This window comes from Natator depressus, chromosome 10 (genome assembly GCF_965152275.1).
Source record: "Natator depressus isolate rNatDep1 chromosome 10, rNatDep2.hap1, whole genome shotgun sequence".
Taxonomy (NCBI): domain Eukaryota; kingdom Metazoa; phylum Chordata; order Testudines; family Cheloniidae; genus Natator; species Natator depressus.
This window is the reverse complement of record NC_134243.1, coordinates 57,118,315-57,145,859: the sequence shown is the minus strand read 5'-3', so window position 1 is coordinate 57,145,859 and position 27,545 is coordinate 57,118,315. Positions and strand designations below refer to the sequence as shown.

At 40.6% G+C, this 27,545-nt stretch overlaps 1 protein-coding gene across 6 annotated transcripts in view; it reads left to right on the top strand.

Moving 5' to 3' along the window:
- The first annotated feature begins 5,552 nt into the window (after nucleotides 1-5,552).
- RNF111 (ring finger protein 111) overlaps nucleotides 5,553-27,545 on the top strand; it is a 92,170-nt gene continuing 70,177 nt past the window's right edge. For 2 of the 6 annotated variants that reach the window (XM_074966236.1, XM_074966235.1), the window contains exons 1-4: nucleotides 5,555-5,894; nucleotides 20,822-21,711; nucleotides 22,747-22,869; nucleotides 25,786-25,912. In XM_074966236.1, the coding sequence (XP_074822337.1) occupies nucleotides 20,841-21,711; nucleotides 22,747-22,869; nucleotides 25,786-25,912 (1,121 nt within the window). In that variant the 5' untranslated portion in view covers nucleotides 5,555-5,894; nucleotides 20,822-20,840. Of the gene's footprint in view, nucleotides 5,895-20,821; nucleotides 21,712-22,746; nucleotides 22,870-25,785; nucleotides 25,913-27,545 lie in introns of all 6 variants that reach the window. The other 4 variants (XM_074966240.1, XM_074966239.1, XM_074966238.1 and 1 more) reach the window with 3 other exon arrangements.

The following is a 27,545-nucleotide window of genomic DNA, read 5'->3' as shown; positions in this document are numbered from 1 at the left end:
AGCTAAAATGGCCATCTATAAAACCAGAGTGAGGAGGTTGGCCGATGGAGTCTCCTGTGACTGTGGGGCCTATTTCCGATCCTTGGTCCGTTCACGTATCCGGGCAGAGTTCTTCTGGGCAGCATCCACAGACTCCCTTGACGCCTTTGAGAGCAGTGGGCGCTGTCCGGGGTTCTCTGCTCGGTGTCCCCATCTGGTTCCCTTCATTTGACCCTTTGACTACACTCCTGTCCCTGTTATTTCATTAGTTGTCCCCCAGATTTATTTGGTGTCCAGGTCCTGTGGATCCCCCTCTTAGGCTGGGGGGGATCCTTTAGCAGTGGGCGGGCGAAGCCGGATCCCAATAGGATCAGCATGGATGCATGTCCCTTGGAATGGTGGTTGAAGCATGAAGGGACATGTGCTAAAGATTCATATCTGGCACGTAAATATCTTGCAATGCCGGCTGCAACATTGTCATGTGAACACCTGTTCTCACTTTCAGATGACATTGTAAACAAAAAGCAGGCAGCATTATCTCCTGCAAATGTCAACAAACTTGTTTGAGCAATTGGCTGAACAAGAAGTAGGAATGAGTGGACTTGTAGGCTCTAAAATGTTATATTGTTTTATTTTTGAATGCAGGTTTTTTGTACATAATTCTACATTTGTAAGTTCAATTTTCATGATAGAGATTTCACTACAGTACTTGAATTAGGTGAATTGAAAAATACTATTTCTTTTGTTTTTTTACAGGGCAAATACTTGTAATAAAAAATAAATATAAAGTGAGCACTGTATACTTTGTATTCTATGTTGTAATTGAAATCAATATATTTTTGAAAATGTAGAAATCATCCAAATATATTTAAATAAATGGTATTATTATTAATGGTACTATTATTGTTTAACAGTGTGATTAATCGCGCAATTAATTTTTTTAATCGCGTGACAGTCCCAGTTCCTAATTATATGCAAAGTCTGTGTTTGCTGTTCTCTCTCTCTCTCTCTCTCTCTCTCTCTTCTGAAAGCAAAGCATGAAGCATAATATAGATTGTACATAAAGGCCTAATTGCAGACAGATAAATTATTAGTGATCCTTAATTTTAAAATTTAATGCATTTGGTTGCTATACAAGGAAAACACTATCTTCCACTCCACTGTGTAGTTTTCCTGTTGATCTATTGTTGAAGTAGTGTATAATGTAAAAGTGAGAAGAAGGTTGTAGAAATTAGTTTCTGCTTTAGCTCCAATACCATTCACCCATAAGATAGCAAGGAAAAGAACCATAACTTATTTATAAATCAGAAATTAATATTCTCCATTTGATGATTAAAACTGTGCATATTTGCTAGGAAGTAGCATGTAATCTCCTGATCTGAAGTTAGATCATGGAATAGAAGCAGGTAGTTTGTCTGTTGAAATCTAACTGTTTTAATTGTCTGTGATTCATCATAGAAAAATACAAAAACAAAAAACACTCACAAAAATCAAACAAAATAAAAATACTACCACATTTCCTCCCACTTATTTTACCAGCATTGGAAAAAGTATACAGATATATTATCTTTCCATGAGCAATGTGCTTGGTGGAATGTTTGGTTGTGATTTTTTTTAATGAAAATATGAACTTAGTTTGCTCACAAATAAAAAATACTTCTCCCTCCATCATGTTAGTTACTTTTATACTATATTATGTGATCACATAGAAGAAATTATCACTCTGACTACATCTCCTTAATCATGTGACTAGAAAACATCCAGGTGCTTGAGCACACTGGATTTATGTAATTTCTCAAGGTCATGTTCTGCCAACATTTTGTATACAGTAGTTTAGGACTTTGTTTTTCCAGATATCTCAGGAAATGTACAATTACGTGAGTGGTGCACATTTATTGTGAAATTAGTGCTTTTGAAAGATGCTCAGTGAATGACATTACAAAATTAATTTCTGTATCCGCAGAAAAGGTACAGCACCGACAGTACTAGTGCTTGCTTTTCCACTCTGCATATGCTTCAATCCTCTTCTGCCTCACATAGGCCACTGAATTTAGGGACTCGCTTTCACAACACACACACACAAAGTATGCAGATGGGGGTGGGAACAAGGACATTTTTCCTAGAATTTAAACCCCAAACATTTTTCATTTAAAAACCTCACCTTTTCGACCTACAGGGAAGCCTGTTTCAGGTATTAATGTTAGAAAAACATTCCCAAAATATAATACTGGTACAACTGAGTGGACTGTATATGGAATATGTTGTATGTCAGGTTTACTTGATTCTGCCTCTGTGCAGAGGGCTAGACTTGATGATCTCTCAAGGTCCCTTGTTCCAGCCCTACATTTCTGTGAATGAGGCCTGTGAAACTCTATAGCTGAGAGCTCTGAAGGAGGAAGGGTAGGAGCCCAACACTATTTTCTGTAATTTCCCTTGGGGAATGAGTAGAACCACTTTAGGGCCAGTTGTTTTCCCAAGGAATTGAAATTAGGGAGGGTGTTCAAATTTACGGGGGGATCAGGGCCGATGAGGGGGTAAGACCATGAGAGTGAAGGTGGGCAGTATGGCACCATAGTAAAAACTGAAATGTTTCATGACCATTTTATTAGATTTAACTCATGTTTTAAAATCATCACATGAGTATGGGTATTGTTAGCAGTGAGGTGGGATATGAGAGCAGACTGTGGATTTAATGATGGGTAGGGGAAAATATAGGTTTAACTGATATCCTGTGTGCAAGTATAAATGAGTTGTAAAAGGGTTTGAAGTGGTTGTTAAATTTTGCAAGCGTGGTACTCCGTCAGGGGAATAGACTCAGGTTTTGTCTACACTAGCACTTTTGTCAATAAAACTTTTGTCGGTCAAAGGTGTGAAAAAACACACCCCTTACTGACAGAAGTTTCACTGACAAAAGTGCTGGTGTGGACAGCGGTATGTCTGCAGGAGAGCCTCTCCTGCCAATGTAGCTAATGCCACTCATTGGCGGTGGTTTAATTATGCCGGCAGCAGAGCTGTCTCCCTCTGATAAAGAACAGCTACACTGGAGACCTTACAGTGGCAGAGCTGTAGTGGTACAGCTGTGCTGCTGTAAAGTCCGTAGTGTAGACATAGCCTCAATATTTGCGCATAGGGCAAGTGCAGATAGTATCTGTCCATTACAGTTAAAAAGCAGAGTCTGAGTGTGTGTTCTGGGTGTTTTGGGGCATCACCATAAAGGGTGGAGTTAAAGTTGTGTGGGCATTTACCTTAACTCTGTATTTCCTGGTTTTCAGAAGTTTGAGTTTTGCTGAACTTAGCTTGTCCCTTCCAGAATGTCATCAGTGGGCAATCTTAACTCTGCATTAATGAAATTTTTGGCATTTAATTTCTTAGCTGTAGAAACAGAGAAATGTTTGCTGATAGTTAATGGCCATTTAGGCAGTTGTAGTTTTCACCTAGGTTTGTAGTTGATATACTGCTGTGGCTAGGTAATAATCAAAAGCTCTTTTATGCAGCATGTTATAACAGTAGATCTTAGAGAACTTTACATCATTATCCCTATTTTACAGATGGGAAACTGAGGCACGGAGCAATGAAGTGACTTGCCCAAGGTCACTCAGCAGGCCAGTGGCAGAGCTAGGAATAGACCCAATTTTTAGCCCTTCCACTAAGCCATCTGGTTACTATGTACTTCCTAACTGCTCCTCCCCTCTCCTGTACAGTTTGGTATAGTGGACTAGGAATAATGGTCATATTTTGAAATGTTTGCAATGTGTGGTTGCTAATAGGGCCAGTGAAAGAGAGACCATAGATGGCATATGTCCCAAATCTAGACAATTCTAGATAGGTCATGGTTGTTACAATAACACTTCATGGTTGCTACACTAACTTTTTAAGTGTGTGAGAGAAGACTGCTGTGTGTCTCTCATTCTCCACCTCCTGCACGACAGTCCCGGTAACATGTATCCTAACTTCCCCCCCTCCCCCACACACACACACCTCCAGCTCATTTAGCTATTAGTTGGCACCTAGAACACATCACCATCATCATCACAGCAGGCCCAGAGAGATGTTAAATGGCCCATTCATCTAATTGAGATGTTCTTCCGATGAAGTGAGCTGTAGCTCACGAAAGCTTATGCTCTAATAAATTTGTTAGTCTCTAAGGTGCGACAAGTCCTCCTTTACTTTTTACGGATACAGACTAACACGGCTGCTACTCTGAAACCTGTCAACTGAAAGAGACTCTGAAACGAGAGAGATAAACAGCCTGACACAATAGTTATGAAACATGTGAACCATTTATACCAGTACGTGTTTCCAATCCCACTCTTCAAGTGCTGGACAATTCTGGTAGATATTAAGCATACACATTATCAGCTCCTCAGCCATCTCAGCAGTGTGTATCTTAGGAACCCCTTGTTCAAATGGCCACAAATTTGGATCACTTGTCAAACCCTGGGCTACCAGGCGGCACTCAAATTCCAAGGCAATCTGAGACACTGTACAGATTTTAGAGCACATAGAACAGTGAAACTTTAACCAGAAAGCTGGTCTTAACCTTAACCATAGTGGAGCCATTGCTCAATTATAATAAAGAGCCCAGATAGTCTTCACTAGCATCAGTCATCCATGGGGACAAGGATCCATATCATAGGTAGTTGAATGGATCTCTACCAGAGTACGTAGAGGCCAACCTCTTGACTTTTTAACTGGGTGAGATTCAGGATACAAGAAAAACTAAGTTGGCAACATTCTCTCTCCTTTTTATAATACATCTTTATTTACTTGTATTTTATTGTGTGATGGGGAAACAGTTTTGTAACTGTTAATGAACAATGCTTTAGCATAGGTCTGAATCCAGCACCAAAAATGACTTTACGGTGGTTGAGCCTTCATAATGAGGAGAAAGAGAAGGGCAGCATAGTCTCTTGCAGACTCCTTATTGCAGGTGCATTCATCACTGATCTTCGAGCTATTTTTAAGTAAGTTTCTAACCCTTCTGGTTAAAGAGAAGAGTATGAAAAGATGAAGTGAGTGCACCTGAGAGCAGGGGTGGCTCTACCAATTTTGCCACCCCAAGCAGTTGCTGCCGAATTGCCACCACGCCTGGAAGAGCGACAGAGCTGCAGCTGAATTGCCGCTGTGGGACACGGACTGCCGCCCCATTCTGAATGCCGCCCCAAGCACCTGCTTGGAAAGTTGGTGCCTGGAGCCAGCCCTACCTGAGAGGCTCGGAAACCACAAAGCAAATACAAAGAACCCAGCATTTATTATTTAACAATATCTGGTGATTTCTGCACCAATCGCATGATGTGCTTGGGCCTGGCTCATGACTGTTGACTGCTCGGATTTGGCAAGTCTGCTTTCCTCTCTACCCTTCTCCATCACGAGCCAGGCGTGGGCTCAGCACAGCGGCCCTGGCTGTACGACTGCTGCCGCTGCCATGCCCGCCTCCGCCCAACAGATGGCGCTCCTCGGCACAGGCCGTGCGCCACCCTAAGCCCCGCCCAGGCGGAGGAGCCGCACGGAAGGAGGGGCGTTTTGCGAGCGGCTGCGCTTTGCAGGCTGCTGTAAAGCAGCACCAAGTGTCGCGCCGCGCCTGGGGAGGGAGGGCTTGGCAGCAGTAGCGGTCCGCGGTGGGGGCTGCGCAGCAGACAAAACCGCAACTGCCTAGGTTGCGCGTTCGCCGGGCGGCTTTGGGTGGGGAATCGGCCAGCGGGCGAAGGCCGTGTTGCGGGCTCTGCGTGAGGGGCGGTAGGGCCCCGGGTGAGGGCGCAGCGGAGAAGGGAGCTGGGGCCTGCTGGGCCGGGCCAAGACGAGCTGTGCCGCGCTGGGTCCTTCCGGTGGCTGGTGGCGCCTCTTCCTTGTTCTCCCTTCCCCCTAGTGGGGGCTGTTACCACCCAGCGCCCCCTCCCTCGGCGTTAATGTCCCAGGTACGTTGGGGTCGCCCCCCTGGGAGGGGGCGTGGGGGCGGGGCCGGAGTGTGGCTGTGGGGGAGAGGAGGGAGGCGCTGGGGGAGGTGTGTATTGTCCAGCTTAAGGTGTGGGTGAGTCCGAGGCTGCTGATGGTCCCTCTGGTGCGATGAGTGGCAGATAAAGGGTCTCGGGTGAACGGGCCCGTTTGTTGTGTGTGGTGGGTCAGGCCTTTCTATGTGAATGTTAGTGTGACGGTGGGGGAGAGGGAATCAACGTAGGCTCTGCTGATGGAGTTGCCCCAAAGTGTGGGGGCAGTTCAGCTGATGGAGACCTACTGTTATTTTTAAATGTCTCTCTGACATGCACGCCAAAACCTTCTCTCCTCGGGGAGGTCAAAGTTGTTTTTGTTTTTAAATTAGCCCCAAAATAATTTCCTGAGTGAAAGAGGTTTACATTTGGTGTGTGTCTATAAGAGATGTTTGCACTGAAGTCACAGGCATTAAAGACAAAAATGAGGGCACATTTATAAAAAATGTCTGTGAAAGAGTAACCACTAGGTATATTTGGCATCTGTTTTTCATAACTGTCATTTTTTTTGTGTTAGCTTGAGCATCTTTTAGTGGGGTATTTTAGGAGAATGTGACCTACTCCACTGTTTATGGGGGCTTCAAACGTTTGTTTTTCCTGCTCTGTTCATTTCTTTTTGTTATTTTTGATGCTACAGAAAAATGTGTGTCTGGCTTGTCTTAAGAACATGAGAAGAAGATAATGCTTAAAAGGATTTTTTTTGTGCTAGCAAGTAAAATTACATATCACATATCATAAGCTGTTTAGTGTAATAGACTACTGTATAATTTGCTGGTTCAAAGAAAGAAATTATTTGTCTTGTTGTTAGCTCTAAAAATGTTGGTAGGCTTTCTAGCAGACTCTCCTGTTGTTTATAGTATTGCCTGGGGGCCAGCTGAGAACAGGGCCCCATTGTGCTAGGCAGTATGCAGTGTAGAAGACAGTCCCTTTCCTGACAAGTGTACAGTCTGAATAAAGGAGACCGGTAAAGGGTAGGAGAATAGGATATAACATACCAGCAGAGTGATGTTTTGCAGTTGTCACGTTAATACCATGATCTATTAAAAATGTTAAGGGATTAGCTAAACGGAAAGACTGTGTGTGTGTGGAAATGGAATAGGAGGAGAGAAGGGGAAGGAATAGGGGAAATGTGCATGGAAGGTGGTGAGTGGCTGAGGTATGGGGATGGATTGGGGGCAAGCAGTCAATCAGGAGGGGGGACAGAATGTCCAGAGTCAAAACTGTAGGAAGTGGTCTGATGACATCACTGGTACAATGGTATGCTGCAGTACCTGCTGAGGCTCCTTATGGGGAGCCTAGAGTTCCTCAGCCAGCTAACACAAACTGCAATTTCCCTGTCTACATTAAGATCTTAAAATGTGTCCAACTATCATGTTAAACAAAAAACCTTTTTTTCCCCTTAGTATGGATGAGTCTTAAGGAAGAGCAGGGGAGGTCTTCTGATCAACAAGAACAACATATGTTAATAAACTTATTCCCTGTATATATGTATATGTGTGTGTGTATATATATATATATATATATTCATGTTCATGGTTTTATGTCCTTCAGTGAAAACCTGTACTGTATTTTCAAAAAGGAATATTCTTTACACTTCAGTTACACATCTTCTGCTTTGGTAGTAACTTTCTATTTAGAAAGCTCAGTTCATGATGATCTTTTCACAGAATGATGAACCTGGAGGCTGAATTGTCAGATAATTGAGATAATGGCAAGAATTTAAGAGGGTGAAACTTAATTCATATGTAAACAAGACTAATAGCAAAGGGCAAACCATCCATAATGTAGGCAGATGCTGCACAAATGATTTCCAAACAGCTCTACCAATGTGTCTTAATCCTGATCTGCAGTGCATATGCTATTCTTGTTCTGGAGCCTTCTGGCCCAAATTTACAAACACATATATTGAGCCAGATTGTATAGTGACTTTGTGATATGTATAATTTGGGACTGGAATGAGTTTTATTTTCACTTTGATTAAGTGAGTATTTGAACTCCAGTTTCTTCTGCTCCCCACTGCTATTCTGAGCTATTTAAGGCTTGTTTACATGGGGAAATTTACTATAGTTACAGCAGTATAACTGTATACTCTTAAATTTCGCCTTTTAGACAAGCCCTAAATTGGGGCTTGAAACATCTGCCTGACAGTTACTAGATAGAGGACTAAGTCTACTAGCAAGAGATGAAAAATGAAGGGCTAATGAGACTCCATCCTTTCTAGTTGCTGCCAGTGAGGTGTAGTTTTGTCTTTCCTGGTTGTTGCCAACAGAAGAATGTCCACTGTTACCCCAGCATCTCCTGGCTGCATTGCGGAGGAAGAAATAGAGATCTCTGCTACTCTGATTCCCCAACCTCCGTTAGTTGGCTGTTCCTCCTTAGTGAATAACTCCAGTGTCTGCTTCTGCCCATAGCTGTCCAAAGCAGTATCATGAAATTGTCCTATTGATAGTGAGAACCTTGCATGTGGGAGTGAAACTAACAGTGGCAGTGATCAGTCTTGTTTCATTCTACTGCTTAGCAAAGCTATGAGCGGCAGCAATGAGTTGTCTGCAGATTCACGATGGCACTGCATCATTATAGTTTGTGTTTGGAAGGTTTTCTTAGCAGCCACGAGATCTGGAAACTTTCATTTTAAATGAAAGCTTGATATTGTGAGTTGATATTTCCATGACTTGCCAGAGCTATCTTCCCATTTCCCTGGAAATAATACATATAGTTTATTGACCAAAAGCTTCAATAAATTTTTTTTCTTCGTTCTGTTCTAAAAAAAAGTAATGCTTACTCCTGAATTCATTGATATTGTATTTGCCTTGGAGATCACTGAAGCTAAAACATTCCTGGGTTTTCAAATATTAATGCTTACATTTTAAAACCATGACTTACATAGTGTTGTTAACCTAACTGTCCACGTTTAAATCAAGGTTGAAGCTAAGAATACTAAATGTAAGGGTGAAAATAAAACTGGAGTTTTTGTAACAGTATACTAACAAGATTAGATTAAAAATTGGACAGTTTTCTTGTCAAACCAGTTGAATAGCTGTAGTACAACTAAGTTGAATGCATGGTACTTTTTTTTCTGTTGCTAATAATGTGGTTGACTCTTAGAATAGAAATATGATTGTGTGTGTTTGTGTAAAGAAATATCTTGCCAAGTCAACTAATTAAAATATGCGGTCATGGACTTGAGTTCAGTGGGTTTTTTAGAATAAATCTAAAGCTATGAGAACTTGTCTAACAATGAAAATGTGTGCCTTTCCAGCTTGCAAACATTGTCTGCTTGTCCTAGTATAGTCTCTTCTATGTACAAGTAACCTGGAATGTCTTTTCTCCTGTAACCACTTCTGCTTAGTAACCGTCACTGTCATTAATAAGGCAACTTCCCAAAATCTTATGTCGCTCATTTTATGCCATCATTGTTGCCATCTATGCACTTTGTGTAGCTATAATTCCTTTTGCTCTTTTGTAACAACTGTTTGCTCGGTGAGCTTAATGGATAAACAGTCATGAATTTTTAAAATTCCTTAAAGGGCTTTTTCCATATTGTTCAAGTTCTTAACAGCTTCCTACATCTTGCTCTTACTAAAGCGAATAAATAACCTTCCCCCTTGACCCCTTACTCTGAAAGATTACTAGGCAACAGTGTGCTTCTATATCTGGTTGTAGAAAATAGCAGATCATCTGGATTCTCCTAAAGATTTAAATACAATACTAATATAATTCTGCAAACTATTGAATGGATTATGTGCATATCTTGAACTTTCTCTAGCCATTTCTGAAATTTGGTTTTAAGCTTGTATAAATGGTTTAGAGTCATATTAATAAAATATGGTATTTCTTATGTGTAAGCATTGAATACTTACCATGATTATAAGAAGGAATCCAGTTAAAGATGTTAAACTTTTTTTTAAAAAAAGCCAAACTTTGGAAGTATATTAGTATTATCTTTCAATTACAAATAGAACTCCTCACAATGTTTATCATTACTATAGCAGTTTTTGAGTTTATAAAGTAATGTTGTTTTTAAATGAAATCCACAATGAAGTGAACTCAACCTAAAATGCCTCTATTCTTAACTTGCCTGATTGTGAATCCATATTGGTGTTTATAAATGGTTATCAAGATCTCCCATTACTCTGATAGGCAAGTGTGAGTTCCAGAATGTTGGCACTCTAGGGTGAGCCTTTACATTCTTCTTGCTCCTGTTTTTTAGGTCAGGACCTTCAGACGGTCTCCTAGCTTAGTTCTAACTTTCCTGTTTTATTTCTTGGTAGGACTTCTCCTCTGATCCAATAGATATATTGGAAATGAAACTGTGGAAGTAAGGTTCTAATATCAAATGTAAAATAGTAATAGCAAATGTGTGGGGTACTCTAATTGCACATCTTGATGTAGTTTAAAATATTTCCATTCATTTTTTAATCAAAAGTAAACACTCTTTGTGTTGAATCAGAGCCCAAAAGCACCATATAAGGTCTGGTCCACACTAAAAAGTTAAGTCGACGCAGCAATGTCACATAGGGATGTGAAAAATCCGCCCCTCTGAACAATGTATTTAAGCCGACCTAACTCCCTGTGTAGACAGTGCTAGGTCGACAGAAGAATTTTTTTTTGTCAACGTACTGCTTCTCGTGGAGGTGGATTACCTATGCTGATGGGAACACCCCTCCCTCGTTGGCATAGGTAATGTTTTCACGAAAGGACTACAGCAGTGTGCCACTGTAGCGTTTCAGGTGTAGGCAAGACCTATGTAACCAGTCCTTTAGCCCTTGTCTTGATGGGCAAAAGGGTGGCTTTTTTAATTGTTAGCTCAGTTGAGTTACCTTAGCATGATTAAAAAGTTAAGATGCAGGTTGATAGATATATCTATATATGTGTGTGGATGTAGTTATACCAGTAAAAAATAATTCATACTGGTATAATTTCTGATTCTGGAACTGGAATATGCTATACCAGTGTAAGGCACCTTTGTGCCAGTATAACTGTCTACACTAGAGCTGTTACTAGCATAACTTCTGGCAAAATAAAAATAAAAATCACACCTCCAACCAACATAATTATGCGATAATGTTTTTGTGTAGATCAACTCTTGATAAAACTAACATGATTAGAAAAACACACCTTTTTTGCCACTCAACCCTTACTGTTGCCCCTCAAAGCATTACTGTTGAGTAAGATTGCTTTCATTTTTCATTATCACAGTTTTAAAAGGTGGGGAAATTTGTCCTAATGTGGATAAGTTATTGACAATCTAGAAAGTACATAATATTGAACTCGTAGTGTGAGGGGAAGTACGTATTGATTAACTCAGCTGGCTGAAGGTGAAAGCACTCGTGTAGCCTTAGAAGTGGCTATCAAAACAAACTGGGATTTGTGCTGCTGCTTTTTCATGACGTATAAAGGCCTGAAATACGCCCCAAACAAAGTCTGCTTTTTTTTTTGTTGGAAATGTAGGGCTTATCTAACTTTTTTCTTCCTTAAAACTGGTGAGATTGCAGTATTACGCATGCCATTGAAACCTTAAATTTATTCAGAATGTTTAAAACTTTTTAAAAAATACCTATTTAATTCCAAAGCCTGAATACTGTTGTGTTGCTGTTAAAGATCTAGTATCCTTCCACAAATGGCTGCGAGAGCACCTAAGTCATAGCTGAGACCTTTGTCTAGCCCATCAAATAAGGGAGCACCAGACCTGTGTTTGATAGTCCTAAGGGGAGAGGAAAAGCAGTAATTGAACATTTTGAGTCTAAAAAAAATAGGGGGTATGGTGAGCCCAGTTACGTGCCCCATATTCACTTCACAGGACCGTTTAAAACAAACATACAAAAAGACCTTTAACTGCCTTGTCATCCCTGGTTCCAGTTTTCAAAAACATAAATAATATATTTGGCTGTGGTCTGACAGTATACAAAATTTCCAATTAATGAAGTTTGAAATATCTGAACTATTAAATTCTCAGCTGCTAGAAGTTTAATGGAAAATCCCAGGAGATCCTTGTCTATAGGCTCAGTGCAAGGATCCAGCTGTAGGATCATGGCCTCAGATTTTAATGGGTGAGGAGAAAGAATCTGGAAAGGCCCATTTAAGCATTCATCTTAACCTAAAGATGCTGGTTGAAGCCCGAAAGATACTCATTGGTGTAAATTGTCATACGTCTATAAATGTGAATAGGCTTGTAGATTCTTAGATTTTCATATAAAAAATAGTGCTTGTACTGGACTGCTTCAAAAGCATGCTAGTTTTGGAAAGAAATATGTCAAAACACATGGAGCTGAAACTAGATGAAAAGTATTGTCACACTGCTGTGGCAGTACTTCAGAAAAGTAAGGAAATTCAACATGACAGGCACATGCATTTCCCTCGACCTTGAATGTGAGGGTTTGCTTTCATAAAGTACTTCCACTGTGGAATCATTGCTATTTAATGTCATGCATTGACTTTTTGTGTTGCAGTACCAGTTATTTGCAGTGGCAATAGATTTCAGGGAGTTTTGGGAGATTAGCATGCCTTTGTTTAGGTGTTGTGTAGTGTCTGTGTGGGGGGTTTTTTTGTTTGAGATACTAGTAAAGGATATTAAACTGCTGCCAGTAGTAGACAAAATAGAAACTCAACAAAATAATGCAGATAGCATTACAGGAATCAAAAACTTACAGCTAATACTGCATGCTTAATTTTCCTTTACTACTTTAAGATATATCAATTTGGCTGAGTTTCTTTCTTTAATGCATTACATTGCCAATGTAAGACATGACTTAAATTCCTGGATGGGTCTTTCAACACTCGTTTCAACCTATCAGGGTGTTGCAGTGTTGTCATACTTACTAAGCAGGGCAGAATTTATAGGCTCTGAAGAGCTCTGTTCAGCCTTCCAAGGCCAAGGAAGGTTATCATGAGGCTGTGGACTACTTCTGAGGGGACATGGGAATGCAGGAAGGCTTTTTCTTAAAGTTAATAAAGTAATATGCACATATATATATCCAAATCACTATAATTTTTTTATGTAAGGTTTTTTGGGGGGTACCCCCCCGCATCCTTCTCACCCCCCCAACCTGCCACTTGCCTCCTCTCACCCCCCCGAACCCTCTGCTCACCTCCTCACTCCTCTGCCTGCAGCCAGACATGCCCGCCTCCTCACCCTACTGCCAGCTCGCGGCTTGCCTTCTCACACACACACACCCCGCCTCCTCCCCCCCGCCCGCTGCCTTACTCCTCTGCCTACCGCAAGGACCCCCACTTGTTGCTGGCTCGCCTCCTCACTCCCCCACCAGGGCCCGCCCACCGCTTGCCTCCTTACCCCCGCCTTGCCACTTGCCTCCAACCCCCGTTCTTTCCTGAGGGGGATAGACTCTTTCCTGGAGACCTCTGTCAGTCTCTGGAGAACCTGAAAGGTGGCATCACAGAATCTTTACTTATAATGTAAAATGGTAGTTTAAAAAAAAATGCTCTGGCTATCTTGATACATCACAAGAAGAAAGCAGATTTGATTGTTTTGCAGTTCACTATCTATTCCTGGACAGCACATAGATACAATAATGTAATATAGTAACTACTACACTTCTAATATTTTCTTAAATAGAATTTAAATAATTTAGCTTACTATAGTTACCTGCAGTGTAGGTAACATTTTGCAGCGTCATTCAGTTGTCCTCAGTGCACTTTCCTAAAACAAGTGAGTTATGTTTGGTATTCAGCATTTCAGGCTGTGATCAGATTCTCAAATTCCTTGTCATCTTGTTGTTCTGATGAAGACTGTACCAGAAAGGAACGTTCAGTACATATAATTAAAAAAAAAAAAAACTGAGCTGTAAGTGGTGATCACTGAGCACCACTATTTGCTGTTAGATATTGCCGCAGATATGTATAGGAATCCTTCCTCAAATATCTGTTAAGAAAATGTTTCCACATATCTAGTATTGGCATAGCAAAATAAGGTGGGTGAGTGGAAGTGGAGGAGACCTAAGTCTGAAGGTAGGTCTACGCTATCGGGACTACACCAGTATAGCTGTGGTGCTGTAGATATGCTGGGATAACCCTGTAGCGTAGATGCAGCCAGTGCTGAAGGAAGGTATCTTTCTATTGCTGTAGGAACACCACTTTACAAAATGATGGTAGCTATGTCAGTCGAAGTATTCTAACATCAGTTTAGCTGTCTACATTGCAGGTTATTAGATTGGCATATCTGTAGTGGTTTGGGTGAGAATTTTTCACACTCTTAACTAACAGATAGCTATATCAACCTAGATTTTAAGTGTAGACCAGGTCTCGGTGGAAGCTCTGGTGGAGGAGTGGTGCATCTCTTTAAAAAAACAAACAAAAAAAAGCCTCCGGTGCACTGTGAGTATTGTGCTAAACAGTACCACTGTAAAGGTGACCTCACAAAGATACTGAAAAAAGTTTTTGTGGCCTTTTTGCTTTCTGATTTGTGAGTGTGTGTATAGCAGGCCGGAAGTATTTTCCTGCTTACATTAGAAACGTCAGAAATAGAAAGCCTGGGAAATCGAGTATGTATGTGTAGGGAGGGGGATGCTGTGGATTCTTCATCCTCATACTTGGCACTGAAGCAGGAGGAGAGGGAGAAAGGAGGGCCAGAATGTTGAGCCTTAAGTCTTTCTTTAGTCAAATTGTTTAAAATGTTGACTTTATTCAACTCTGTTGATTAAATTTGCATTTTGAATAAACCCCCTTCTCCTTTCTTGACTCTTGTGGGTGTCAGCACTATTCTTCAGCATTGACTCTTGTGGGTGTCAGCACTATTCTTCAGCATGGTCTTCCAACTTGGACAAGGCACAAGTTTCTGATGTGGATAAAAACATGGAAAAACTATTTGAAAAACCTTTGGGTGACCTTTATACATCATAAAGTAAAAATGGCACAAACCAATCTTTTTCTTTGCAGCTTTGCTTTAAAGGAATACATGGATGCAATATCGATTTTGTGCCTGTGGCACCACTTAAATTCAGTGGTGGTTAAACCCCATTCCTTCCTCAGGCCAAAACAAATTAGGGCTTGCACTGGGGCTCTTTCAGCATGTTTTGGAAGAAACTTTACAGACATGTATAATACCACTAGGCATGTTCTGTTTCTTAGTTCCTGGTAAAAATGAAATTGAGACTCTAAATTAAGTGCTTTGTTATAGGCTCCAGCTCCTGAATACATAACTCTGTACATCTTCAGTTGGCTATTTCTTAATGTGAGTGGTGTCTCTTATATCTGTGGGAAAAGCATGTAGGTGCAACTTTGAAAGTGTTATGCTTCTCTATTCTGTACTGTTCATAACACTTTCTTTTCCATGTTATCTTTTCTTCTTCTCTTAATCATTGGTTTTATTTTTCCCATGAAATACTTGAGTTTCCATCACAAAAGAATGAAAGAATAATAATGGAGTAGTGAAATGAAGTAAAAGTGGTGCTGTTCTCATTTTGACACAGTTCTAGCAAAAGAGACGTGGTACATCCAGGTACCAATGGCTTTTGATGATTAGCAGTGATATTTTTTTGTCCACCTTGCTCCGGTGGTGTTCTCCAGCTTTGGAAAATTTTTGTTCAAAGGTTCCCAGAGAAGCAGATGACCACCTTCTGTGTTGTAGTAAATTTAAGTGGAAGGCACAGAATGCTGCTATTGAGGATATGTCTGTGCCCCAGTGGCAAAGCTACAGCACTAGAGCTGTGCCTCTGGTGTGCCCTGGTGTAGACACCTGCTACAGTGATGGAAGGGTTTTTTTCATTGCTGTAATTATTCCATCCCCTCGAGGTAGCAGCTTGGTCCATGGAAAAATTCTTCTGTTGACCTACTGGTGTTTATACCGGGGCTTAGGTTGGCTTAACTATGTCTCTTGGGGGTCTGAATTTTTCATATCGTTGAGCGATGTAGCTAGGTCAACTGAAGTTTTACTTCTAGACCAGGCCTAAGTTGTGCCCATGTAACAACCCTAAATAGCAAATGTCTCCTTTAACAAACTCTGCCTTGTGAAGATGAGTCAGAATCTGACTGCACTCTACCCACTGGTGGGAAAAGGTGTTGAGGGTGGTGTGAGGTGACAATAATTGGTTGACCAATTTCTAAATGACCAAATCTGCTTTTCAGATTCTCTGCAATGAGATTCTTCCAACATTGCTGATATAATCTGCAATCCCAGTGGACAAGGGAATAAGCATTGTTTCTTAGAGAGACACCACTTACGTGTAATACCATAGTCCCGTTTGCTTTATGATATAGGATAAATCCTACAAATGTGGCTCAGGCCGTTTAATCAGGAATTTTGCTAATAGAAAGATTTTTTTAAGAAGTCTAGAGTGTTCCAAACTGAGCTTAGGAAATCCAGGGCCCTGTGGATTTCATAGTTACTTATGATGGCTCTCCTGCAGTAACTGCTCCTTGCTGCAGAGTTCTGTTTCAACAAGCTCTGTTGCTTATGACTATGAAGAGAATACAATGTAAGCGTAAACTGATGCAGTGTGGTCTTTGAGTTTGTATGCAGCCTGAAACAGTCTTAGAATTAACCCTGAAATCTAAAGATGATGATGTAAATGTTGGTATTAACTATCTCATAGCTGCTGATCTTAGTAGAAGCAGCTAGCTGGTGAACCAGAATTTCCAGTGTGCTACACCAGAGTGCCATAAAATTCTGTGGTCTTAGTGAAACTAAATTCTGTGGCTTTTTTCAAAGTAGACAAGGGCTTGGGTATTAGTGACATCCAGAATACATTTGTCCACCCCAAAATGCCACCATTAATTTGAAGATGCAGGCAGTAGTGGATCACTGATCTCTTAATAGAAGATCATTCTGGTTGGTTTGGCAAAGTCCACATGAATTTTAAACTTGGTTGTGTACGTCATCGGTGGTTTTCCCACCTTCGGTTAGAGAATGTAATGGCACTCGTATTTCCATGGTGCTACTTGGTGTCCTGCTTATTGTTTGTTCTAGCTTGATTACTTTGAGAGGAATAGGAGGTGCTTCTAATATTATTGCAGTTATTATTGGAGTCAAATGCTTTTGGATTGTCCTTTTATTAGTCTAAATGGGAGGTGTATATACCAGTTGAAACATATTGACATTAAATACCTTGCCAAGGGTATTGCTGCTTTTATTTCACAACAGTTGTAAGAGCAAAAGTGGTTGGTTGGGTTTTTTTTGTTTTGTTTTCCCCAGACTGATCTGCGGTAACGAATGTTTTTGCATACCAGCAGCCTAACATTCCAGCAGTGAGGGGAATCTTCCCTGGCAGCAAGTACCAGGGGAGCTAATATGATATGTGACACTCTCTGCCAATTTGCCACCATGTGTAGCATAGGGTAAAGTGTTCATGGAGTGAAAATAGCTTTGTCTATACACAGCTCTCCCATTTCAGCGTACTATAGCTCCTTTCTTATGAAAGGGTAGATTATATACATACATAGAATTTGTGTCAAATCTACTCAAATAGTAAGTTGTAACATGTCTTTTGTTTCACTTTACCTAGGTTGCTGATTAAAAAAAAAAAAATAAACAATTGCAAATTACTAAATATGTGTTGATCCAATGTCCCCATGCCGTAGTTAATCTTAGATACCTACCATATTCACTTTTCCTTTTGGAAGATAATGGTTGCACAAGCTTAGTGGAATTAACACAAGGTACAGCTACATGTTTGCAGACACATTATATAATTTCACAGCTGTGTACAGGAAATATCTGCCACTGGAACCCTTTTAAAAAAAAAAGTGTTACTCTGAGTGAATCTTGTGAACTGTCTGCATGACAGATAGTAGGGAATGGCTGTTTATGGTGTGACCTGGAAAAATAGGTTGAGTGCTGGGTGAATATGGGTATATCTACAGTATAGCTGCAGCTTTCGCACCATAATATAGATTCTTCCTAAATCAATGGAAGGGGATTTCCATTGATGTAGTTAATCCACCTCTCCAAGAGGCAGTAGATAGGTTGACAGAAGAATTCTTCCATTGACCTGGCTATGTCTCGGTTAGCCTATAACACTCAGTGCAAAATTTTTCACAGCCGTGAGCAACATAGCTAGGTAAATCTAATTTTTAAGTGTAGACAAGCCTAAGACCAGAGTTGCTGAGAAATTAAGTACTGTTGGGATGTGCAGGTGTATGGGGGCCACATTCTGAGGTTGGCAGTGGTGAAAGTACTCAACTTCTTGAACAGCCAGGCTAGTCCTCTCTCAATATGCAATAGGAGATGTAACTGCTTGGAGTTTTCAACTATCTCCACATTTGGTATTCCTACATATGAATTATAATTGTACCCCATTCCACATATGTGCCAGCCTTTTGTCATTCATCAGCTTCATCATGTTTTGTGTAGTGCCTCGTCCCAATCCATCATCTTGAGATTATTCAGAGAGACAGAATCTAATGCATGATTTTCTCTGGGGGCAAATATGCAGAGGCTGATATACAAAAGACACTTTGAGGAACCTTCCAGCCTCATGGCTATAAGGGTTTCAAAATGTTTTGGTGAGGTTAAGGAAATAGTTGTGTTCCATCACTGTGCTTGGTACCATATACTCAGCTGTGAACTTAGACCTTTTCTAAAAACAAAAGTTTTACTAAAGGAGTGATTGTGCACCGGTTTATCTTAACCAGTGCACCTTGAATACACTAGCTTATAAAACCACGGCTTGAAGAATCTACTTAGAAAGAAAACTTTCCTGAGCGAGAAACTGGGACAAAGCCATTACATTTTGGAGAAACTAATTGATTAAAGTCAGATAACTAGCCCTTCAGGTTTTCTTGCAACTGTATAAAATGTGAACTGATCTAATATGATCTTCTTCATTCTTCCAATGTTTTGTTTCAATATTTATGATGCTATTCATAGTTTGCTTGAGTAGCAGCTGATTGAAACCGAAAAGGCTCTGCAATTTCATTTCCCACAGGGCTCTGAGGAAAATCAGTTAAACTGAAAAATCAGGTTGATATCACTTTGTTGCTTACCAGGAAAGCTATGAGCTGGAATAACAGGTGTGCACTAGCTATTCATGGGATCAGGAAAGTATAGATTAGAAATCCTGCACCCCACTCTAAGGAGCCAAGAGTACAGTAGTGGAGGCCTTCCCTTCTTTAAAAAAAAAAAAAAAAAATACTGAATGAAATGTGGGATCCTGTTTTCTCCATCCAGCAGCCAGAGGGGACCAGCAGAGATTCATACTTAAATAGTCTCTAGTTAGCAGCTGATATGAAAGAGAGAACCTAAGAATGGTTAAGGGCAGCCCTGTGGTAGGTAGTGTAGCACCCTTGTCTTTCCAGCAGCTGGCTGTGGTTGATCAGAGATAGGCTTCTCATTATGGCAATGTCCTGGGCCATTTGGGTGGAGATATCTCTTCCACTGTAGGAGTTGCCGGTGGTGACAAATTAAAGCTATTTATATTTTCTAAATATGGTAATGTATCAGAGTTACTTCAAAAACATGTATCATCCTTAAAGATAGTCTAGTATGATGACCATTTTTCAGAAACCAATAAGCAATTTGCCTCACACAGTCACTAATCTCTTGACAGCATGTTGAATTACTTGTGAAGTGTTACAAGATATTTGTAAATTCTCCCAAAGCTAATGCTTTTTCAATTTAAACTTTACAGTGTGTGTGAAATAAGACATTCTTTGGTTTAATGTTTTGACACTTTAAACAACATTCCCTCATTTAGTGGGGGGCAGAAACAAGACATTTTAGTATGTTACAGTACTAGTCAAAATAGCTGACCTGACTTAACAAAATATTTGTACTAGATCTTGCTGGACTCTGGAGGGGGAAAAAAGCCAAAGTTACTTGCAATTTCTAGAATTGTTTTACTCCAAACAGCTGATGCAAACCTCCTGATGGGGCAATAAAGTAGTGACTGCTCGGAATGTATTGGCAAATTTCTCACTGGCTTGCTGGAATATTTCCTTTTGCCAGAATTCAACAAGACTTTCTAAAATGATCTGGCGTATTCATATCTTTCCACAGAATTATTTACAGCAATGTGAAAAGCAAACTGGTTCTGAGACACCTATGTAATGTTAAGATTATTAAAAAAAAAATAAAACATGTTTGTTACAGTTTTATGCTGTCTTAAAAATTGCATTGAAATTGACAACCTGTGAGCACTTTGTAGGTAACATTGAGAGTACTCAGTGGTAAATCCCTTAATTTTGTAGCTCATTCCATGCTTAAGTAAAACAGGGTAATGGCCAGAAAGGAAAGGTTCTATGTTAGTTACATTGTACATATATGAAGACATTATTAAAATGATTTGAAATTCAAATTATTTCTAGGTAGGGAACACTGCATAACTTGTACAGGATGGATATATCCTTAAAGCTCGCTTGCTTTTGAGTTCCTTACTGGGTTTCTGTCTTGTATCCTGGTGATTGGGATCTCTGAATATGTCATGTTGGATGCCTTACTATAAGTTGTTGGCTTCTAGTGTAAAAGGTTGTTTGGGACCACCAGCAGGTTGAGTCATAGAAAGCCCATTATGTCATTATTGTCCTCTCTTAATATTTTGGAGTCACTATTCTTTCACCTATTTATATACCTGTAAGGCCCTTTAATGCTGATGGGAGTTGCGTATAAAGCCCCCTTGGCCAAAGGTAGAATAGACATTTTGTCTGACTACATTTTTAGAAATAATTCTAGAAATAAATAAATTGTCTGGAATAAAAACAGAACATATTTCTAGCAGAAAAAATACTTCATAAAACTAACATGTTTTTTCTGGCGTATTAGTGAAAGAAGCAAAATAGCTAGCCATACTCCCATTGCCACTAAAAGTTGTGGTATTTTTTTGGTTGTTAATCTATAGCTATTCTAGTGCAACATTAATAGCAGGTTAATTTTTTTTTTTTTTTTGATGCATGTCTGATTTTCTTTCCAGGACTTCTTTGTAGTTTTCCATGTCTCGATGGACTCCCAAATGTAATATAGTCTATACTATAAAAGCGGATATGAAGAGTGAAGTTCCCTCTGATGCACCAAAGAGACAGGAGAGTCTGAAGGGGATCCTCTTGAATCCTGAGCCCATTGGGGCAGCCAAAAGTTTCCCTGCAGAAGTTGAGATGATTGCCAATAAAGTAGGGAATGAATTCTCTCACTTGTGTGGTGACGCTCAAAAGCAGGACATGAATGGCAATCATCCAGAACAAGACAAAGGTATCGTAGTGCGGAAAAAACGCAAGAGTCAGCAGGCTGGCCCTTCATATGCTCAAAACTGTGGTGTTAAAGAAAACCAGGGAATTTTAGGACTAAGACAACGCCTAGAAACACAAAGTGAAGACAATGATTCTTCTTTTAGTGACTGTGTCTCTTCACCTTCATCTAGCCTACATTTTGGAGACTCTGATACAATCACATCTGATGAGGAAAAGGAGACCCCTGTAAGACATACTCAGGCAGTGTTGAGTACAAGTAGAACTCATAGTGCAAGGTCACAAAAGTGGCCTCGTACTGAGACAGAATCTGTACCTGGACTATTAATGAAAAGACCCTGTTTTCATAGCAATTCACCGAGAAGACCTCCATATAGAAAGAGGTTTGTGAAAACCAGTTCCTCACAGCGAACACAAAACCAAAAAGAACGAATTTTAATTCAGAGAAAAAAACGGGAGGTATTAGCTCGAAGAAAGTATGCTTTGCTACCCAGCTCTAGCAGTTCCAGTGAGAATGACCTCAGTAGTGAATCTTCCTCAAGTTCTTCCACTGAAGGAGAGGAAGACTTATTTGTATCTCCTGGTGACAACCACCAAAACAGTACAACTGTTCCCTCAGGTAAAATGGAGCTCTTGTTTTTTTTGAGTGAGTAATCTAGTTGGTTATTAATCTGTTCATTTTACGGTGAATAGTATGTGCATGGTTTTCCTTAACCTTTTTGTTTATAGACCTTATAAATGGTGCTCTTCCTTTAAAAAAGGAAATAGGTTATTTGGGAGAGTGTACTATAGTTCTCCCATTAAGAGAGTTCAGTATTTAATATATATCTGAGTAATGATGTACTTTTAATTTGTAACAGAATTAAATTGAGAGTTTAAGTTCCTATAACCTAAGTCCTGCACTAGAATAAAATAATGGTCCCAGACTGTGGTCCACTGGCAGCATGGATAAGAATCAGTGATTTTAAAAAACAAACCACCTTTGAAATTAAATGCAGGTTTATATAAAAACATACTTAAATTAAATTGGAAATTGACAACCTATGTTAAGGTCTAAACTTTTATTTCATTTATTAAAATTATTTAAATTAAATACAAAATATAGTACTGAGCAGTGTGTACAGTTTTGCTGCAGTTTTAAATAAAGTCCATTGGACAGGTGAAAGTTACTGGCTAAATACCTGGAACCAGAGTTGGTTGAAGTTCTAAAGCAGCTTTTGACAACAATAGCCTCTTCTGTATGTGCAGAGAGAATTTTTTTTCCATTTTAATTCAACTAATTCTGTTCAATGATTAGTTCAGACTTGAGAAACTAATTTGCAGTTGAACAAACAGGAAAGCTTCTTTTTCCTTTTCCAGTCTGAGTAAAACTAGGTATGAGAGGATGAGATCTTCATTTTCTTCAATGTTTTTTAACTAGAGACTAGAAACATTCAGTTCACTAGCTACAGATAATAAAATCATTAATACAGGGTTCAGGTTTCCCAGTGATCTCTTGTAACCTTTCAGAACATTGAGTTCTGCAAAACTTAAACTTCAGAAAACCAGGAAATATACAGTTAGGGTACACACCATACAACCTTAACTCTGCCGTCCACGGCCCTAAAATACCCATAACAGATGTACTCATGCTCTGATTTTTTTGTCATTGCAGTGGAAAGGAGCTACCTACCCTACATTCAGACACTTAGGGCTTGTCTACACTTGAAAGGCTACAGTGGCACTGCTGCAGCACATCAGTGTAGATCCTACACTGGGGGTTCTTTCGTTGGCGTAGGTAGGTAGGTGTAGGAATTTCTCTCCACAGGAGAATCCTAGCTCCCCCCTACTGAGTTCCCTCAGCTTCTTTATCAGGTCCAGGTGCCTAATGATCCTTATGGAGCTCTTATCCCACAGGACAGGAGGCAGGCACAGGTGCACTAATTGGCTCTTACTCCATCACCTGTTAACCCCATCTCTAAACCCCATCAGTATGTAACTAAATAAGTGTCTTACCATTGTCTGTGGAATATGTAAATTTAGTTTCCTTTTTCCAATAAGCTGCTTCACTCATGGAAAGTGGGTGTGTATAATAGACTCCTGGAAAAATTGTCATGAAATACTCCTGAGGGCATTCTGCACCAAAAAATTAAAAATTCTGTGCACAGTATTTTAGAATTCTGGAATTTTTTTTGTCAAATAAATGTGGAGGCTACAGCATAGCATTGGGGAGCACAGGCCACTGGCTGCAAAGAGGTGGAAGATCACTCTGCAGCTCCACCCCAGGACATGGACTCAGCGGTGAGGCTGCTCCCAACCCTGACACAGTGCAAGGACTGGGCCTGCCCCAGAAACACCCCAGGGACCTGCCCCTCTGTGCCAGGTGCACCAGGTGTGGGCAGGCAGGCTCAGCAAGGCAGGATCCAAGTATGGAGGGCTTAGTGTGGGGGGATCCAGGTGTGGGTTGAGAGCATTCTGTGTGGAGCAACCTCTGTGCAGGCGGCTCAGTGGGGGATCTGGGTGCAGGGGGGATCTGGATGCAAAGGGGCTTGTTATGAGAGCAACAGTAATGGGACTATGCAGGGAGGTCCAGGTGAAGGTGGTTGGGGCTCAGCAGTGGGGGGCGTGGGTGGGGGAATAAAGCTTGGCAGTGGGGTCTGGATGTGGGGGGGTTCAGTGGGGAGGTCCAGATGCTGGGGAGTGGGGCTCAATAGGGTGGGGATCCAGGTGAAGCTGGTTGAGGCTCGGGGGGGTGGGGATCTAGGTGCAGGTGGCTTGTCGTGGTGGTCCAAGTGCAGGGGGAGTGGGGCTTGGCGGGGGGGCTCTGGGTGTGTGTGGGGGGGTGAGGCTGGAGAGAGACTGGATGCATGGGCTTTGAGTGAATGGGGGAGCAGCTCCCTGTACAGTGATCCCTTCCCTTCCCCCTGCAGCTGAAGAGCAATGGGTGCAGGAAGCAAGGGGGGGGAGAGTTTGCAGAGCTTCCTGCAGCCTGGGGAGAAATCTGGGGGTGGGTCTGACCCAGCCCCAGATGCTGTGCAGGGGAAGAGGAAGTGCAAGGACTAGCAGCTGAGCACGGCACAGGGTATCTACAGCCAGGTCTTCCCCAGTCCCACCGTCTGCCCCACAGTAGTTTACCTGTCTGCTAGCTGCGCTGGGCACTGAAAACATACCGCTGGGGAGGGTCACATGACCACTCTTCCCTTTGCTTCCCCATCAGAGAGTCATTTTTCTGCCGGGAAGCAAAGAAATCTGTGGGGGATATGAATTCTGTGCATGCACAGTGGCGCACAATTCCCCCAGGAGTAATGAAAATATTATCATTAAAGACCAAATCTATTCTGCAAACTGATGACAATGGGACAATATTACTTGCCTATCAGAATATTGCGCTTGCTAAGTGAGTGGGTGAGCACAGCTTTGCAAAACTGGCTTAATATTTTGAGTATTTGACTCTAGCTGGCTGGGTAAAAATAATACAGAAATATTCAGTATTTAGAAAGTAAAAACCAATAGGCAATAACTTAATTTTTTAGCCTCTTGAAAAAGATTTGTTTGCCAAAAAGTTAGGGAAAAATATTGACAAGCGATTCTTCCCTCCCTCCACCAGTTGAAATTTCACTTGTATGCCCTTGCAGTCAGCAGTGTTCCCAACACTCAGGAACTCTTATTTTAACATCAGAACATGCTGAATTTCTACTTTTGAATATGAATAGCTATGACAAAAGGAGGTGGCAAATACAGATTTAATTTTGTAACTGTTTACTTACAAGTTGTAGAAAACATAATGCAATTAGGACACAGTTTAAACTTACATGTAGTATTCTCCAAGTCTTTTTGGTCTTACATTTTTTTGGTGAGACTTCATGCAAGTTACAAAATGCATCCAATCATCAAAACTGAAGACACAATTTCTACAGTCTAATATGTTTCCTCTAAAATAAATAGCCCTCACAGTCTCTTACCCAAAAGTCTTAGTAAAGGGATAGGCTGTGTAAAAATGCTTGTAAGTTCCAATGTGTTCATGCAGGCTCCTTTAAGATTTAGATCACAGTTTGGCACTCTTCAGTTCTTCCTAAACTCCTTTTCTAGTGTATCTTTTAGGTGGTCATTAAATGAAATAAAGTGGTACAGATAATGAGACTAAAATCTTTTAAATTATCTGTGATAGAAGCTTGCATATCTACTTGCTGTCTGTCTCTAGCCTTTGAACTTCATCTTATTTCCATTAACTGTAGAGATGTTCAGTTCAAGATTATCAGTTATTTTTTTATCTGTTGCTTTGGTAATCTAAAACTGAAAAATCTCAGTAAGTTGAGTTGTGTTGTCTCCCTCAAAACCTAAAAACATAGTTGTTGAGGGTTCGGAGAGGATAGCGTTGAAGCAGTCCTGCTTCTCTGAATAATTATTTTGGATCAGATTTGGTAGATGCTTTTGACGGGCTCGCATTACAGATTTGTTACATTATCTCTACTGTATCCCTTTTACTTGTGTATATACTATAAAATGCAAATACACTTTAATAAAGGCAGTTTTTTAATATATAAAGGTAATAACTTATAAACAAAAAATGAATTCCATGAGTGCAGGGGACTGGACTAGATGACCTCTCGAGGTCCCTTCCAGTCCCATGGTTCTATGACTCTTGTATGAATAAGGCAATATCAAATGTATATAATCCAAACTGTTGATTTTTCTCTCCCCTTCCCTGCTCCAGGAAGTATTGATGAAGATGTTGTAGTGATTGAAGCATCCTCCACTCCCCAGGTCACTGCCAATGAAGAAATCAATGTTACCTCAACAGACAGTGAAGTGGAAATCGTAACAGTTGGAGAAAGCTATCGGTAAGATTAGCCTCTATCTCTTTGTATGGTGGGTGAGTTGGGTGGGATAGTTTATCTCCTGTGTAAGTAACTTAAAAAAAAAAATGCTAACCTCCTAAAAATATGGATATCAGTTTAAAAAGCATGTTATACTTTGTGTGTGTGTTTTGTATAGTCTTCACTAACTGCTTGAAAACAAGCAAGAAGTAATGTTGTTCAAAATGGTTTGTATGTATGGAGGATATCCATATCAAAATTTCTCATTTCCACTAGTGATCCTTGGTTTTAGGACGTTGGACAAAATCCACAAGGATGTTACAGATGTCTGTCTGTCCTTGCAGAGTGTCTGATGAGCCACAAGTTCTCCAGGTTGAGAATTTGCCTTCCTACTAGAGCTAGATGCTTTTGTCAGGCAACTTTGCTTGAAGCAGAAAACTTGGCACTGACATGTGGAGCCACTCAAGTGCCTCTGCAACAAATATATACATATCTATTTGTTGTTGAGGGTGTGTTGCAACTTCTAAAACTTGAAGGATTGTAGAAATCATTTTTAGAAGGTGGTTGTTACTTTTTTTTATCAAAGCTGATTTCTGATAAAATTAACTAAGGGAGTTACATAGACTCAGACTTCAAGGCCAGAAAGGACCATCCTTATCCTCTAGTCCGACCACCTGCACATTGCAGGCCACAGAACCTCACCCACCCACTCCTGTAATAGACCCATAACCTCCAGCTAAGTTACTGAAGTTTTCAATCCTTGTTTTAAAGACTTCAGGTTACAGAGACTCCACCTTTTACACCCTAGTTTAAACCTGGAAGTGACCCATGTCTCATGCTGCAGAGGAAGGTGAACAACCCTTAGGCTCTCTGCCAATCTTACCTGGGTGAAAATTCCTTCCTGACCCCAAATATGGTGATCAGTTAGACCCTAAGTATGTGGACAAGACTTACCACCCAAACACCGAGGAAAGAATTCTCTGTAGTAACTCAAGCCCTCCCCATCTAGTGTTCTGTCTCCGGCCGTTGGAGATACTTGCTGCTAGCAGTCACAGATTAGCTACATGTCATTATAGGCAGTCTCATCATACCGTCCCCTCTATATATATATATCACGATCAATCTTGGAGACAGACAGGTTTTTTGCACCCCTTGGAAGGCTGTTCGAGAACTTCACTCCTCTGATGGTTAGAAACCTTAATCTAATTTCAAGTCTAAACGTGTTTATAACCATTTGTTCTTGTGTCCACACTGGCGCTTAACTTAAATATCTCCTCTCCCTCTGTGGTATTTATCCACCTGATGTATTTATAGAGAGCAATCATATCTCCCGTCAGCCTTCTTTAGCTTAGGCTAAACAAGCCAAGCTCTTTGAGTCTCTATCATAAGGTAGGTTTTCCTCTCCTCAAGTCATGCTAATAGCCCTTCTATGCACCTGTTCCGGTTTGAATTAATCATTCTTAAACATGGAGACCAGAACTGCACACAGTATTACAGATGAAGTCTCACCAGTGCCTTGTATAATGGTATTAACACTTCCCTGTCTCTACTGGAAATACCTCACCTGATGCATCCTACGACTGCATTAGAGTTTTTCATGGCTGCATCACATTGGCAGCTCATAGTCCTGCTGTGATCAGCCAGTACACTCAGGTCT